Source organism: Peromyscus eremicus, chromosome 1 (genome assembly GCF_949786415.1).
Source record: "Peromyscus eremicus chromosome 1, PerEre_H2_v1, whole genome shotgun sequence".
Taxonomy (NCBI): domain Eukaryota; kingdom Metazoa; phylum Chordata; class Mammalia; order Rodentia; family Cricetidae; genus Peromyscus; species Peromyscus eremicus.
Window position 1 is genome coordinate 16,480,198 of NC_081416.1, and position 17,510 is coordinate 16,497,707.

Sequence of the window (17,510 nt, forward strand, 5' to 3'; positions counted from 1 at the left end):
CTCACTAGTCGGTTAATATCGTTTGGATTGCTTCCACAATTGTGTGTTTTGAGCACTGGTGTGATTGACCAGACTGCCAGGGGAAACCTTCAAGCTCTGGTCTGTGTGTCAGCCATTGCCAGATGTTTTTCATCAGTATTTGCAACTTCACACACCCTGCAGTTCTACAGGCAGTCTTTCCGTGTAGTCTGCTGCAGCTTCTAGTGTTCATCTTCGTTTTGCAGGGCCTGTGGCTTGTGAGCTTGGCATCAGACATAAGCTGTGCAGTAGCTTTGGAGATTTGTAGCAGGGTCCTTGCTGTTGTTCCCTTTGGGGGCAGGGGCCAAGTAGGCGCAGAGTCAAACCACACAGACACAGGGAGAATGTAGAAACAACAAGCTCAGTTTATTCAGGAAGAGGCAAGCCTTATATACCCTCCACCCCACCCCCCAGGGGGGGGTCTGATGAATATGCATCAGCTGGTGTGACATGGCTTCCTCTCATTGGTCCAGGTCATCTCCAGATCATGTTTCAGCTGCTGTTGCTAAGACCATCAGGCAGACCCAGGCTGGCTCTCAGAAACTATCTTTTTTACTTGTTTGGGCCGGCTGCCTCTCAAGCCCGTGAGGGACAGAGATTCAGATTTATTTTTAATTATTTTATTATGTGTATCTTAGTTAAGGCTTCTCTTGCTGCAATTAAACACTAAGACCAAAAAGCAAGCCGGGCGGTGGTGGCGCACGCCTTTAATCCCGGCAGAGCCAGGCGGATCTCTGTGAGTTCGAGGCCAGCCTGGTCTCCAAAGCGAGTTCCAGGAAAGGCGCAAAGCTACACAGAGAAACCCTGTCTCGAAAAAACCAAAAAAAAAAAAAAAAAAAAAAAGACCAAAAAGCAAGTTGGAGAAGAAAGGATTAATTGACTTACACTTCCACATCCATTGTAGTTCATCACTGAAGGAAATCAGGACAGGAACTCAAACATGGCAGGAACCTGGAGGCAGGAGCTAATGCAGAGGCCATGGAGGGGGGCTGCTTACTGACTTGTTTCTCATGACTTGATCAGCCTACTTTCTTATAGAACCCAGGACCACCAGCCCAGGGATGGCACCACCCACAATGAACTGGGCCCTCCGCCATCAATTACTAATTAAGAAAATGCTCTAGCCAGGTGCAAGCTTTTAATCCCAGCACCAGGACAGCCTGGTCTACAGAGTAAGTTCCAGGACAGCCAGAGCTGTTACACAGAGAAACCCTGTCTCGAAAAACCAAAAAGAAAAGAAAAAAAAAAAAAATGCTCTATAGGCTTGCCTACAGCCCAATCTTATGGAGGGATTTTCTTAATTGAGGTTCCTTCTTTTAAATAACTCTAGCTTGTGTCAAGTTTATATAAAACTAGCCAGCACAATATGTATGAGTGTTTTGTCTATATGTATGTCTGCATACCATGCATGTGCCTGGTGCCTGAGGAGGCCGGAAGAGAGCGTTGGATCCCCTGGAACTGGAGTTACAGACAGTTGTGAGCCACCATGTGGGTGCTGGGAATCGAACCCAGGTCCTCCGGAAGAGCAGCCAGTGCTCTTAGCTGTTGAACCATCTCTCCAGCCTGAGACTTTTAATTCTAATTTTAATTTTAATTCTTTTAATTCTAAGTAGGATCTGGGCCTGGGGTGGGTTCTGGTTTGCTCCTTGTTTCTGAGCTGAGTTCTGCTGACAGACATGTTGGATCTTTCAGAATGGGGGTGGTTCTGCAGGTATTTCCACTCCATCAGTTCTTCCTAACTTCATTTCCCCCATAAGCTCAGGCAGTGATTCTCTTCTGTTGCTTTTTCTCCGTGATGATTAATGGCTCCAGAAACTCACTGGCTTATGGCACAGGCCGGTGTTGCTTTTTCAGTGATTACTGAAGCTGGCTAGATGAGCTTGAGCAGTGTTCGCAGATCCAAACCTGAGGATCCCAAAACTACCATCACTCCCATCTGGAGAAGTTTAATGTGTGTGTGTGTGTGTGTGTGTGTGTGTGTGTGTGTGTGTGTGTGTATGTGTGTAGTTAGCATACATTTCCTATGGTATTTTCTTTTGTGTGTGTGCCTGTTTGTATGTGTATGTATGGTGGGTATAGGTGATCCTGCATGTGCCTACATAGGCCAGAGGTCAATGTTTGTCTTCTTCCAATTTATTTTTTGAGGCAGGGTCTCTCACTGAAAATGCAGCTCTCTTATCCAACAAGCCCCAGGGATTCCTCCTGTCTTCCCCTGCCCTCAGCTGGGATTATAGCGCTTGCTTCTTGTGCGGGTGCTGGAGGTCAAACTCAGGAGGTCCGTGCAAACACTTGACCAACTGAGCCATATCCCCAACTCTGATTTTCTTTTTTTTTTCTTTTAAGATTTATTTATGCCGGGCAGTGGTGGCACACGCCTTTAATCCCAGTACTCAGGAGGCAGAGGCAGATCTCTGTGAGTTCGAGGCCAGCCTGGTCTACAGAGCAAATTCCAGGACAGGCTCCAAAGCTACACAGAGAAACCCTGTCTCAAAAAACCAAACCAAAAAAAAAAAAAAAAAAAAAAAAAGATTTATTTATTTATTATGTATACAAGAGAGGGTTCCAGATCTCATTACAGATGATTGTGAGCCACCATGTGGGTGCTGGGAATTGAACTCAGAACCTCTGGAAGAGCAGTCGGTGCTCTTAACCTCTGAGCAATCTCTCCAACCCCTTCTGATTTTCATGAGTATAGATCACTGTACCTTGCTCATACACACCCTTTCAGCTGCCTTCCCTCACCCACCTTGCTGGTCTCCCCTTTCCATCCCAGTAGTCTCCCTTTTTGTTTGGGGTGGTGTGTGTGTGTACAATTCTAGATTCTGCATATGAGAGAAATTGTACACTATTTTTGTATCCCCCCACACACACAAAACACACACTTTTTAAACCTTCTTATTATTCTTTGTGTCTCTCACATCATGCATTTCAATCCCTGTCCCTTCATATCTACCCTCTGCCCTTGTAACCTCCCCCAAAAAAATAAAATTTAAAAGAAAAAAAAAATCTCATTGTAGAAGCAGTGAGTCACACAGTTAACCCTTTTATCCATATATCTTTACTTGCAAGTGTTCACTGCAAAGAGTCATTGGTTCAAGGTCTGGTTCGAGGCCTCTGGTTTCTGCTACATCGATGCTGGGCCCTCACTGGAACTCCTCTTGGTTATCCTGCTGTTGCCCTGTATCATGGAGATCCTGAAGCTTTGGGTGTGCAGGACCGGTCCCTTCATGTGCTCTGGCAGATCACAGATGGGGTGGGTGTTGCGGTGGGCCTCCATGTAACCCTGGTTCTGGACCTGGGTAGTTGCAGGGCTGGTCAGCCAGCCGGCTCTCCCTAGTCCTCACCACCAGGGTGAGCTCTCCTGCACTGCCTCTTTCACGCCCTCATGGTCGGCACACCTACACCACCAGGGCCAGCTCCAGTGTGTGCCCAGGTGAGGTGCAGGGGCCACTTTCCCGAGTGCTGCAGCTGGTGAGGGGGAGGGGCCACCCTCCTGAGTGCTGCTCCCCCTTTCTTTAAATCCAGACGGCATAGTTTTCCTTCCTCCTTTCTCCGGGTGGTGTTTTTTGAGGCAAGATGTCATGTAGCCAGGCTGGCTTCAAACTCACTATGTAGTAGGTGGGCATGGTCTTGAACTCTGAGCCTTCTTGAATCTACACCTCTCAAGTGCTGGGATCACAGGCATGTGGCCCCACTGTTTCAATGCTTTATGGCTGAGTAAACACCTGGCACCAGCCAGCATAAGGAAGAGCTGCTGTGAGTGGACTCTGTCCACACGTAAATGACAAAGCTGTTCGTTCCACTGGAAAGACGGTGCGGTGCAGTGTATATGGGGGAGCTTTTCAGATTCTTTTCCATTAGCCACATGTATGCTTACAGAAACACATCTCAGACCTGTGGGCGAGGGAACCAGCTTTCCCCTCCTATTTCCCTCCTAATGGCCACCGTCCATCTCAGTCAGAGGTTTCCTAGAGGCAAGGCAAGCTACCTTTCTGGCAAACCTTTTTTTTTTTTTTTTTTTTTTTTCTAATGCTTGAGATAGCATCTCATGCAGTTAGTTTCAAACTCCCTCTGTAGCCAAGGACGATCTTGAACTCCTACCCTCCTACTTGTGCCTTCCAAATGCTGGGATTGTGGGCATGTTCCACCATGCCCAGCTTTGGCGAACATTCTCCCCCCCACCCCACCAGACAGGGTTTCTCTGTGTAGCTTTGGAGCCTGTCCTGAACTCGCGCTGTAGACCAGGCTGGCCTCGAACTCACAAGAGATCTGCCTGGCTGTGCCTGCCAGTGCTGGGATTAAAGGCGGGTGCCACCACCACCCCAACTTTGGTAACATTCTTAAAAATTGAATTGCAAATTGAGTTACTGAGAATGCTGTCTTTTGAGAAGTACTCTCTCCTTCCCTCCCTTCCCGCCTTAAATGAAGCAGAGTTGGGGATTATTAAAAAGGGAGTTCAGGACCAGTGAGATGGATCAGCAGGTAAAGATGCTTGCCGCCAAGCCTGATGAGTTGAGTTCCCTCTGGGGGACCAAAATGGTGGAAGGAGAGACCCACCTCCCACAAGCTGTCCTCTGACCTCCACCCATGCACATGGCACACACATCCCACCCATCCATCCCAACAAGTTAGATCTATGTTAAAGAGAAAGGGAAGAAATAGGAGGAGTACATCCCCACGAGCATGAGCATGGGCTTCTCAAGACAGCCTTTCAGGTCCCTTCAGCCTCTAATGAAAGTTCCCTTGTGTAAACACTGCGACTTTGCCTCTGTATATGTGTATCAGTAGCGCAAAGGTGTCTATGTTGTAACAAGTGTTTCACTGTCCTGCCAGCTCCCAAATAATGACATGGAGCCTTCTTATTAATTATGAAAGCTTGGCCTATAGCTTAGACTTGTTTCTAACTACCTTATAACTTAAATTAACCCATTTATATTAATCTGCATTCTGCCACATGACTAGTGGCTGTTACTTCTCCTCCTGCACATCCTGCTTGCTCTGCATCTCCTGATGTCTCCGCCTTTCTTCTTCCCAGAGTTCTCTCTGTCCCCAGAAGTCCCGCCTAACCTCTTCCTGCCTAGCTATTGACCATTCAGCTCTTTATTAAACCAATCAGAAAGCGTCTTGGCAAAGACACATCTTTACAGTGTAAACAGATATTCCACAATGTCTTAGTGAAAAGTATGATAATGACTGGAGTTCGACCCCTTGGGCCCCACAAATTGCCCTCTGATCACCACATGCATACCATGTCACGAATTCACAAGTGGTAATAAATGTGATTTAAGATTTTCTTCCAGGGGCTGGAGACATGGTTCAGCAGTTAAGAGCACCACATGGCAGCTCACATCTGTCTGTAACTCCAGTTCCAAGGGATCTGACACCCTCACACAGACACACATGCAGGCGGAACACCAGTGAACAATAAATAAGTAAATAAAACTTACTTTAAAAAAGAAGTGAGCTGTGCAGTGGTGGCGCACACCTTTAATCTCAGCACTCAGGAGGCAGAGGCAGGCTGATCTCTGAGTTCGAGGCCAGCCTGGGCTACTAAGCAAGTTCCAAGACAGCCAGGACTATACAGAGAAACCCTGTCTCGAAAAACTTTCTTCCACCAAATGTAAACTGGTGCTGCCATTATAGAAATCATCATGGGATGAAATGGAGTGACTCAGTGTAGGCTCCCTGAGGCAAGAACAGGCTTCCTTTTTTCATCTTTTTTTTTTTTTTGCCTTTTTTTTGTTGAAGCATAAATATCTATTTGTAACAAAGGAGTTTGTGTACAGTGTTGAAAATCAACAACTTCTTGTTAAATTCACATTTGCACTTCTCCTTTTTAAACAAACATTTATAATCATTATTTTATACATATATAGATATGTAAATACAACATTGAGTTCAGTGGTCCTTCAGCATTTTCCACTTAAATGTTTTTTGTTTTTTTAACATAAAAACAGGTTAAAATTCCAAAGTCCAGAGTTATTTGAAACTAGAAAATATTTTCTCTGTAAAAAATAGTAAAAATGATGTTATGCCCAGATTGCAGGGACCCCCAGAAGACTGCCACAGAGACCAAATCCCGCATGTAAAAGCAAAGAGCCTTTATTTCGAGCTCTGGAGCTTGGTCCCTCTGTCTGTCTGACACAGAGGTGAGAACAGAGAGCCCTGAGCTCAGATGGGGCAGAGTTTTTATCATAGCAGAGATTGGGGTGAGGGGATTTCCAGAGTCCAGGACCCTGATTGGCTGACAGTTGTCTAGTGGTATCTGTAAAACAAAAAAACAATTGTGCTAGACTCAAGGACATCTGGCCACCTTATCTAATGGTTGGAATGTTTGGGGTGTCAGGTACTTCCTCACCCCTGGGTGGATCCCTGGGTGGTACCAGCTTAAGGCTTTTCCTGGGTCTGGATGTTGCCTGCCAGTAAGCCTTTTACAGAAGTTGTGTCTAGGCCCCTAAGCCTGTCATGGCTGCTGTGTGGTCAAGCTGTTTTTTTTGGGGCCCTCCACAATAACATTTCCCAATAAGCCCTTTTAAGCCAAATGATAGCTGAATTATACATATAAATATTGATTAGATTCTGGGATACAGAAGAAACTCATCTTCTTCTGTTCAGAGAGCTATGTTTTACTTGAGTTGTGTAAGTGAGATTCTTATTCATCTTCCCCTTCACTGTTCGATTTACGGCAGACATTTTTTTTTTTATTTTTCTTTGTTTCTTTTTTTAAATTTCAGACATTTTTCTGTAGGCTAAACCATAATCTAAAAAGATTTTAGCCTCCCCTCCTGAAAGTATGGCCAGCATTTTCTTTCATCAGCTTGATACAGTACAAATTCTTATCCTAATAGTGAAATGTTTCACTGAAGCTTGCCCAGTGATTGGGTAAAACCAAAACTTATTATAAGCCACAATCATCCTAGGGTCCCCCCTGCTAGGTAGCCTCCCTGGTTCTGTGGATTGTAGTCTGATTGTCTTTTGCTTTATATCTAGTATCCACTTGTGAGTGAGTTCATACCATGTTTGTCCTTCTGAGTCTGGATTACCTCTCTCAGGATGATATTTTCTAGTTCCATCCATTTGCCTGCAGATTTCATGCTGTCATTAAGAACAGGCTTCTGCCGGGCGGTGGTGGCGCACGCCTTTAATCCCAGCACTCGGGAGGCAGAGCCAGGCGGATCTCTGTTAGTTTGAGGTCAGCCTGGGCTACCAAGTGAGTCCCAGGAAAGGTGCAAAGCTACACAGAGAAACCCTGTGTCGGGGGGGGGGGGGGGGGGGGGGGACGGGGGGGGGACGGGGGGGGGACGGGGGGGGGGGGGACGACGACAGGCTTCCTTAGTGCTTGTGTTCTGCACTGTATCCTGAATGGAGAGTGGCTAATGGTAGTTTCCTCCTTCCTTTTTCGGGAACTCCATTCTGTGCTGACTCATCCAAAAGAGGAAGTGAGGCCTGACAAGGTCAAGGGAGAGTTGGTTTCAAAGAAGCAAAAACTCCCTGTAGGGCTAGAGTAGAGTGAGCACTCAGCATGTTCGAGGCCCTGGGTTCGATCCCCAGCATCACAGAAAGCAACACTCTATTTCCAGAGTCATTTTGTTGTCTGTTTCTCCTGTGCATCTCATCTGAGAATCGTCGGCTCCTCATGTCGGGTCCTTGGGTGTCCAGTTAAAGGCAGTGGGCAGTGGGGAGCCAAATTTCCATTTGCTTCCCCGCCCCCCCCCCCCACTGTTTTGTTTTGAGAGGTTGCTGAGCATGAAACCCAGGGTCTGGTATATACTGTACAAATACTGTACCACTGAGCTGTACCCTACAGTCCACTCTCATAAACTTTGGACCCCTGAAGTTCATCTACAGATCCTAAGTTAAGAACCTATTAACTAGTATTGAGTATATCCCTAGATTTCCTTTTTTTTTTTTTTTTTTTTTTTTGATGTTGCTGCTGTTGATGTTTGTTCCTGAAATTGTTACCAGGGGAGTTCTTTTTTTTTTTTTTAATTTATCTTTATTTTATGTGCATTGGTGTTTTGCCTGCATATATGTCTGTGTGAGGATACCAGATTCCCTGGTACTGGAATTAACAGCTCAGCCATCTCTCCAGCCCCCTTCTGGGAGTTCTAAGTCTCAAATTAACTTAGAAGGAAGCTCAGAAGGATCATTTAACTAGCATATGGGAGAAAAACAATATGGCCAGCAAGCTGTAAATCTTGGCAGCTGCCAGGAGGAGGGTGATGGAGAAGAGAAAGAAAGATTTTTTGTTGCTGGGTTTTGTTTTTGTTTTTGTTTTTTTGTGACAGGGTTTCTCTGTGTAGTTTTGGTGCCTGTCCTGGATCTCACTTTGTAGACCAGGCTGGCCTCAAACTCACAGAGAACCGCCTGGCTCTGCCTCCCAAGTGCTGGAATTAAAGGCGTGCACCACCAACGCCGGGCTAGGAAGAAAATTTTGAGTTAAGGTCAGTGTGGCGGTTTGAAAGAAAATGGCCCCCAAAGGGAGTGGCATTATTAGTAGGTGTGGCCTTGTTGGAGGAAGTGTCACTGTGGGAGCAGACTTTGAGGTCTCTTTTTCTCAATCTTCACTCAGTGTGATTGTCAGTCAATGTAGCTAGAATTTTCCTGCCTGGCCTACAGTCAGGACAAATCTCTGTCACTCGCCAGTTCCCACAGCTGCTCAGACCCAACCAAGTAAACACAGAGACTTATATTGGTTACAAACTGTATGGCCGTGGCAGGCTTCTTGCTAACTGTTCTTACAGCTTAAATTAATACATTTCCATAAATCTATACCTTGCCACATGGCTCGTGGCTTACCGGCATCTTCACATGCGGCTTGTCATGGTGGCGGCTGGCAGTGTCTCCTCACTCAGTTTCCTGTTCTCTCAATTCTCCTCTGTTAGTCCCGCCTATACTTTCTGCCTGGCCACTGGCCAATCAGTGTTTTATTTATTGACCAATCAGAGCAACAGATTTGACATACAGACCATCCCACAGCAAGTCAACTCTTTTTTTTTTTTTTTTTTTTTTTGGAGCTGAGGACCAAACCCAGGGCCTTGAGCTTGCTAGGCAAGCACTCTACCACTGAGCTAAATCCCCAACCCCATCAGTCAACTTGTTGCCTGCAAGATGTAGCTCTCTGCTCCAACAACCATGTTTGCCTGCACACGGCCATGCTCCCCTTCATGATCATAATGGACTGAACCTCTGAAACTGTAAGCAGGCCACCCCAATTAACTGTTTCCTTTATTAGAGTTGCCGTGGTCATGGTGTCTCATCACAGCAATAAAAACCTAACTAAGACAATCACAAATGGTGGTCTGCAAACTGTAGAAAAAAAGCAAGGGAATCTTCCAAGGAATCAGAAAGCCGGGTGTATCGAGACAACTATGCTTAGAGTTTTGGCTGGCATTCAAATGAGAGGTGAAAGGAGGAAATGGCAAAGTTATGGCCAAGAAAATCTGGCAGGCTTAGCAATGAAGGTCTGCACACAACTGCACTGAAGGAGAGGGCTTTGGAGCTACATTGTCTCTTTAAGGGAGAAGTTCTCAAGCTGTGGGTCTCGACCCTTTAGGGGTTCCTTCCACGGGGGTCACCTAAGACCATCAGAAAACACAGATGTTTACATTATGATTCATAACAGTATCAATATTACAGTTATGAAGTAGCAACGAAAATAATTTTATGGTTGTGGATCACCACAATATAAGAAACTGTATTAGCCAGGCGGTGGTGGCGCACACCTTTAATCCCAGCACTTGGGAGGCAGAGCCAGGCGGATCTCTGTGAGTTCGAGGCCAGCCTGGACTACCAAGTGAGTTCCAGGAAAGGCACAAAGCTACATAGAGAAACCCTGTCTTGAAAAACCAAAAAAAAAAAAAAAAGAAAAAAGAAAAAAAAAAAGAAAAAAAAGAAACTGTATTAAAGGGCATTGGGAAGGTTCAGAACCACTGACTTAAAGGGATAATTATTCCTCCCATTTTCTTATTTTGTCTACAGGTGAATCTGTGTTCCTCAGGTGACTGTCAGGCCCAATTAGATCCCCCTCCTTTTTTTCCTTCTTAATTTTATTTTATTTTTTTTTTAAAGATTTATTTATTAATTATGTATACAATGTTCTGCCTGCGTGTACACCTGCAAGACAGAAGAGGGCACCAGATCTCATTACAGATGGTTGTGAGCCACCATGTGGTTGCTGGGAATTGAACTCAGGACCTCTGGAAGAACAGTCAGTGCTCTTAACCTCTGAGCCATCTCTCCAGCCCCTCCTTCTTAATTTTAAGCTCAAGGACTATTTTCTTAGTTTGAAACAACAACAACTTGAAACCAGGGCAGTCAAGGTGTACATCTCTACAGCTACTGAGAGGAACAAAATGGAGAGGAAAATGGAGTCATGTCTTGTTGAGTGAGCTCCAAGAAAGCTGGCAGGTTCAGCAGTAGAGGTTGGCAAGGAGGGAGGGAGGTTTCAGAGAAAGAGAGAGAAAGCCTAGAGTGTCAGGGCAAGCATGCTTAGGACTGGGCTGGTGTCTGAAGAAGAGATAAATAGAAAAGTTACGATCAGCTTCCAGTTGGATTAATTCTAAAGGAGGCGGCAACAGTATATAATGTTCTAGTGCTGGGGCAGAGCAGGATGGAATGTTCTACCCAAGGCCAGAGAGTCTCTTCTTTTGACCTGGAGAAATTAGCTTTCCCTAAAAGGGGCTCAACAGAGTCTTGATGCCTCTGCTTTCTCATATGCTATTTTACATCTTCAAAAGGTTTTTATCCTCTCTCTCTCTCTCTCTCTCTCTCTCACACACACACACACACACACACACACACACACACACACACACACGCACACTCCTTCAGAGGACAATTTGCCAGGAGTCATTTTCTCCACTCACCACAAGCCCAGGCACCTTTGTGCCCTTAGCCATCTCACCTGCCCTGGTATTTGACTCTTAAGGAGAGGCACTTGTGACACATCCAGTTCTAGTGTTTCCAGGGAAACAGGAGATGCAATCCAAAGCTGATTAGGAGGGAAGGATCCATCTTCAGTGGCTACCTACCAGAATCAGTCTCATTATGTAGCCTAGGCTGGTCCACAGCTCAGGATCCTTCTGCATCTGGTTCCCCAGTTGCTGGGTTCAAGGTTTAGCCATCATGCCCAGGCTTCCGTTTTCCCTTTTCAGCTCAGGAAATGGACTAGCTTGAGGCTCTCTAGGAAGTGTGTGGCACAAAGTCAGACTGGGCTCCGTTCCAAGCCTAACCCTGTCTAGGGTGGCCTCGAAGTTAAGGTTTGTGTGTGCCTTGGTGTAGTGACACCTGCTTAGAGCCTGGCCCTGGGAGGCAGAGGCTGAGGGATCAAGTTTAAGGACAGCAAGGGCTACACAGTGACTTGGTCTCCCACAAACAAATAGGGCTGAGGAGATGGCTGAGTATGGTGGCACGTGCTTGTAATCCCAGTGCTGTGGAGGTAGAGAGAAGCAGACCCCTGGAGTTCCTTGGCTGGCCAGCTTAGCCTAGTTGGTGAGTTCTAGGCCAGTGAGAGACTATGTCTGAAAAAGCAAGGTGGGCAGCTTCTTAACACCCAAGGTGGTCTTCTGACCTCCACAGTCATGTGCACAGTGTGTACCTGTACCCCTACACACACACACACCCCACTTGAAAACCCAGCAAACCAGCGTGTGAGCGATGGAGGCCATGCTTAATTTAAAGAACCCGACACTGCTGTCCTGGTGCTCTGTCCTGTTCCTTCTTGGTACTTGCCAGCTTGTAATCATGTATTTTGGGTAATTTTGTGTTTTCTCCATTATACTCAAGTTCCTTTGAGCTTCCTGGGTACCTGGACTAAGTCTAACCATCCTAACCCCTGTCCCAAGAGTTGGCCATTGTGTGTGTGTGTGTGTGTGTGTGTGTGTGTGTGTGTGTGTGTGTGTTCTAGTGTGCTTATGCATTCATGCCTCTGTGTGGGGGTGTGGGGCTGTGGTTTTTCAGCCTTGGCTGTTCTGGAACTTACTTTGTAGACCAGGCTGGCCTTGAACTCGCAGAGATCTGCCTGCCTCTGCCTCCTGAGTGCTGGGATTAAAGGCACCACCACTGTCCACCTATAATCTGCCAGTTTTAATAAATGATTGTCTCATTGGATGAATGAACATGGACATAGTTGGATCAAGTGTAGAGCCAGACTCCAGATTTTAGGGTCAATCCAAGTATGGTGGAAGTTGAAATCGGAAACAGAATTGCTACTGAGCTGAGAAGTGCCCCTCAGCCAGAGCACACAAGGATGGTCTGGAAAGAGCAAGGAAGTAGAGGTTCTGTGTACTGAGATGGAGAAGACAAGCATAATCTAAGCTTTTTTCTTCCCCTGAGTCATGGTTTCTCTGTGTAACTGCCTCTGCCTCCCAAGTGCTGGGGTTAAGAGTGTGTGCCACCGATTGTGTGTGTGTGTGTGTGTGTGTGTGTGTGTGTGTGTGTGCAGGTGCTGGGTTGTGAGCTGCCTGGTGTGGGTGCTGGGAACTGAACTCAGATCCTCTTGAGACATTTCTCCAGTCCCTGTACTGAATGAATGTCTGTTTCTGTAGCTAAAATATAATCTGTGAATGCAAGGACCTATCTCATTCATCCCACAAATATGTAGCAGAGGCTTCCTGAGTACTGGTACCTTTTTAATTTTACATTTTTTTTTAATGTGTGTGGGTGTTTTGCCACACATATATCTGTGCACCACTGTGTGTAGTGCCAACGAAGGATAGAAGAGGGCATTGGACACACACACACACACACCCCAACCGGAGTTACAGATGACAGTGACCCACCATGTGAGTACTGGAAATCAAACCCAGTTCTCTGGAAGAGTATCAGTGCCTTTAGCTGTGGAGCAATTTCTCCAGTCCTCACTGGTACCTCTTGTGGGTGAAAAGGAGGGGCAGGTGTGGGTAAGCGTTGAATGGAGAATGTGTACTAGCTGAGTGGTTAAGAGTCACACCCTTCAGGTCTGGGGACACAGCTAAGGGGTAGAGCACTTGCATAGCGTATGAGGCCTTGGGTTTGATTACCACCCGGAAGGAAAAAAATAAATGCTCTTCAGCTAGCAATAGTGGTGAATGCTGACCTGAATGGTTTCCAGACTAGCCTGGGCTACTTAAGGAAACCCTGTCTCAAAAGAAACACAAGAAACGATATGCCTATAACCCAAACACTATGAAGGCAGAGGCAGGGAGAGGAGGAGGGAGGAGGACGAGGGAAGTACTTCTTTTTGGCTGCTAACTCTCATCTCAACAGTCCAGGACTGAGAACTGTTCAAAGCTCCCGAATGGGTGTGGGGAGGCTGGAGAGATGACTCAGCCATTAAGGTGCTGCTCTTCCAGAGGACCTGAGTTCAGTTCCCAGCACCCATGTCCAGTGGCTCACAACTGCCTCTTCCGCTGCCCCGCACCAGGTACCCACCCATACAAATGTGGCACACACATGAAAAATAAATAAATGAATGAAAAGTCCTGGGTGGGGCTGGCAGTGGCTCAGCAGGTAAAGGTCCCTGCCCAGTCTGAGCTTAACAACCTGAGTTTGAGCCCCAGGATCTGCAAAAGGGTAGGAGAGAACAGACTTCCAAAAGTTGACCTCTGACTGCACCATGAGCCATGGCATGTGAACCCACACAAAATAAATGAAAATACAAAATCCCTGGCGTGCTCGTTTAGCATGTACAAGGTCCTGGGTTGGATACCCAGCACAGCATAAACCTGGCATGGCAGCTCCCACCTGCCATGCACATCTCATCAACGTCCCTGGAGCTACCACGCTGAAGTATAAAATAAACTGCTGTCTTAATGTTGAAAATGAGAGGTTTATTCCCAAACTGCGGCACATCTCTTAAAGAACATCAATGTCAAGTGCACTCTGAGAGGGCTAAAGCAAACTGCAGCAGGAGGCAGCCCATGGAGGCAGGCTTTCCCAGGAAATGTGGATGCTGAGCCAGAAGGATCATGCCCCTTAAACACACTGCACACCCCCCCATCGCCATAGCAAACCGGCCTTCCACACCTCTTCTACCTTCATTAGACTTTTGTTTTCCCTTTCTCCATATGTAGTCCGGCGAATTTCACACCACGGTCTCTCCCCAAACAAGGAGTGATCTCCTCTGACTTCCCGAAGCAAATGAAGAGGATATCAAGCAGAAACTGTGTGTACTCGCTTGTTTGAACCATATTATGAGGTCATAATGGTCTCAAAGACCAGGATGAGGCAAACTCAATAAATAGTTGCCTGCGTAACTTAAAACGGGTGAGCTCCGAAGGGGGAGGAGAAGAAAATGACTCAAGACAGAGGGGTGAGCTGAGCTCCTTGGCATGGTGTCTTCACAAAACCGAGCGTGGGTCAGGCAGACGTGATGAGCCAAACTATTACAAGAATCTCCTAAAGTAGGTCAGTGTTTCCTACCACTTTAAGACCAGAGGCATCGTTTCGGCGCCTGCGCACTGAGAGCGTCAACGCCTCTTCACCCCCCACCTTCCTCCCAAACCCCCCGCCGGCCGCATCCTCCCAGGCTCCCCTCCTTCGGGTGGGGTAATGGTCCGTCCCAGAGTGTGGCCCGCATCCTGGAGGGTGGACAGCCCAATGGTACGTCCCGCCGCCGCGTACCTCCCCGGTGCGCACGGCTCCCTTTGTTCTGTTTCCCCCTACGAAATAAAGCCTAGTGGGCTGATCCCAAGGAAGGCGGGGGAGCCGGGCTAGGGACCGGTCTGAGCCGGTCTGTGGCGCAGGCGCAGTGCGGATAAACAGGAAGCGGGCGGCCGAGGCAGCGGCAGAAGCAGCCTGGGGACTCCGGGGGCAAATAGGCGAGGAATTGCGGGTGTTCGCGGGGCTCCGGCCGCTGAGGACGAAGAAGGCGCCTCGGCCCTCCTTCCGTGGAGACGCGGTGGCCGTCTCGCCCTCCGCTTAGGCTCCCAACTCCCAGCCCAGGGGAGGCAGCGGCTGACAAAGGGCTCGAGCCGGTGCCGCCGCCCTTCTCATCCGGGCACTCGGGCCCCCGCCGAGAGGAAGGGGGAAGGGCGGAGGGGGAGGGGAAGGAGCCCGGGAGGCGCGCGTTCGGAGCCGCGGCCCTTTGCAGGGCTCCGGGCCTGTGGCCCAACGGACCGAGGCCGAAGAGGAGCTACGGCGGTGGCGGCGGCCGGCGGCAGGAGGATGGTGCAGAAGGAGAGCCAGGCGGCGCTGGAGGAGCGGGAGAGCGAGCGCAGCGCCAATCCTGCCGCCGCCTCGGGGGCTTCGTTGGCGCCGCCGGCAGCTGCGGCCCCCGGAGAAGACAACCCATCGGCAGCCGGGGCGGCGGCCGTGACCGGGGCGGCCGGAGGGACCCGCAGGTTCCTGTGCGGCGTGGTGGAAGGTGAGTTCGCCTTCCAGCCCCGCCCCCGTGTTCGGCACCTGTGTGTCCCCCCCACACGCCCCCCGATGGCGCATGCTTGTGGGTCCTCGTAGGGCTCCCCCCAGGTCGGGAGCTTGCCCTTGCTGACACGGGTGTGGTGGGGGCGAGAGAAGACGGCGGGCATACTTCTTTTCCTCCTCCAGTCTTTAACGTCCGACTCTGCTGGCTCTTGAGGAGCCTGACCCCACCCTCGGTGGGCTTGGAGCCAGGCAGGCGGTGGAGGAGGAGGCGGTGGCAAGGAGCCTGTTGTCAGGCTCCGTTTCGCTTCTTTGTACCTTGGGATCTTAGTCCCCAGGGTTGTCTGCTTTCAAATGAGGAAATGTGTGCGACGCTCCTGTCCCCACCCATATAGAGGTGGGGGGAGGAATTCAGCCCACACAGGTATACTTAGGAGTGAAGGGGAGCGCAGTAGGCCTATGGCACTATAAATTCCTCCAGGCTTAGGATATATATATATATTTTTTGCTGGCCTGCAAGCCTCCTTTCCACCTGAAGACTCACTTGCAATCGAGAAAGTGTCATGTTTCCAGTTGTTGACTGTGTATGTGTGTGTGAAAATTTCACTGTAACATTCTGAGCATCAGTGATGTGGAGTTAGAATTCAGTGAAAGATTTAATTTTTATAATTACTGTCTTCTCATTTACAGTTGAAAGGAACGAGGGACGTTTTGGTAGTGAGGGAAGATTGCCAGAAGATCTTATTGCAGTTTCTGAATAAGAATGGGCAGATACTGACTCTGGGGAGCACATTACCTTAGTTCTTTTCCCTAACTAGATAGATCGTAGTTTGAGTTTCCTTACGTTTTTGGCAAACCCAAAGTTTCCTAGTTTGTGTCCTTTTTTCTTTTTTATTCTCTCATTACTGGAGAATATAAAAACTAATACTCAAACCAAGAAAGCTAAAGGTAGGATTCCCCTCTTGGTTGAGAGCATCTGCTTTTCCAGTCTATTTGAAAGATAAAAGATAGTCGTTATGGTATTTTAGATGAAGATTAATTGCAGGGAGAGAGCATTCTTGGCAGCTACAGTAAGACATGAAACAGCTCAGCAAAATCACTTTACAAAACTTAGGGGAAGACTTCTACTGGAGTCAGTATTTATGAAAACACTTGTGCTGTATGTGCGGGGCTTGCTAGAGTGCAGAAAGATTTTGGAAAAACTAGAGTGAATTTTTGTTTAAGGCAGGGAAGGCATGGAAGTTTTATTTCGGACAAAAACTGTGTGTCTAGAACAAATTACACAAATCATTAAGATCTGCATGAATTCCTGTTGAGTTAGTCGCTATAGTCTGAATGGAGACAGATGCAAGTTGTGTTGTTTGCCGACAGGTGGGTCAGAAGCTGGCTTAAGCACGGAATGACCTTGAACTTCTGATCTTCCTGCCCGCTGGAGTGGCTGGGATTACAGGCCGCCACCTCGGTTTGGGTGTAAATTTTTTTTTGCTGTTTGTTGTTGGTTTTTGGTTGGTTGGTTGGTTGGTTGGTTGTGTGTATCCCCCACATAGTATCCCAGCATGGCCTGGAATTCACTTTCTGTCCCAGGCTGTCGCTCAGCTCAAGGCTTGAGTGATCTTGCCTCACAGGAGTGTGTTGTCAAAGATGCTAGGGTGGTGAGTGGTAGGAAAAGATTCAGGGGATACAGCAAATTTAGAGCTAACCGTGCATGATTGATACTGTCCGTAATCTAGCATTGGTGGGCTGAGAGAAGGGTGAGGGTCTGAGGCCAGCCTGGGTTACAGAGTAAATTTGAGCAACAACAAAAGGAGGAGTCGAAATGAGTTGTGCCGAAGTGAATGTTAGGAAACTGGCCGTGTGTTAACCAGAAACGGAGGAGAGGGCTTACTGTGGTTTAAACTGGTTTCTCTTGAATAGCATTAAAAGTGAGTCTTCCTTAAAGTACGCTAAAATGGAGCGGTCTTCAGTTCTGCTTTCCTCCTCTCGTATGAGCACTGAACCAGCACCAGTTTATTTAGTACTTCTGGGTTGGCAGTATTCTGTGAAGGATAGGAAATACTGTAGTTACTGCCAGGATGGGGTTTTTTTTTTCCTTCTTGTCCTTCAAACCTTGGTTGGTTTTAACTCTTGTGTTAATAGTACATTCTCTTTGT

The 17,510-nt window shown here is 47.7% G+C and overlaps 1 protein-coding gene across 3 annotated transcripts in view; it reads left to right on the forward strand.

Annotated features, from left to right (window-relative positions):
* The first annotated feature begins 14,261 nt into the window (after positions 1-14,261).
* Oga (O-GlcNAcase) overlaps positions 14,262-17,510 on the forward strand; it is a 37,971-nt gene continuing 34,722 nt past the window's right edge. For 2 of the 3 annotated variants that reach the window (XM_059257155.1, XM_059257158.1), the window contains exons 1-2: positions 14,262-14,406; positions 15,092-15,364. In XM_059257155.1, coding sequence (XP_059113138.1) covers positions 15,166-15,364 — 199 coding nt within the window. In that variant the 5' untranslated portion in view covers positions 14,262-14,406; positions 15,092-15,165. Of the gene's footprint in view, positions 14,407-14,743; positions 15,365-17,510 lie in introns of those variants that run through there. The other variant, XM_059257165.1, reaches the window with a different exon arrangement.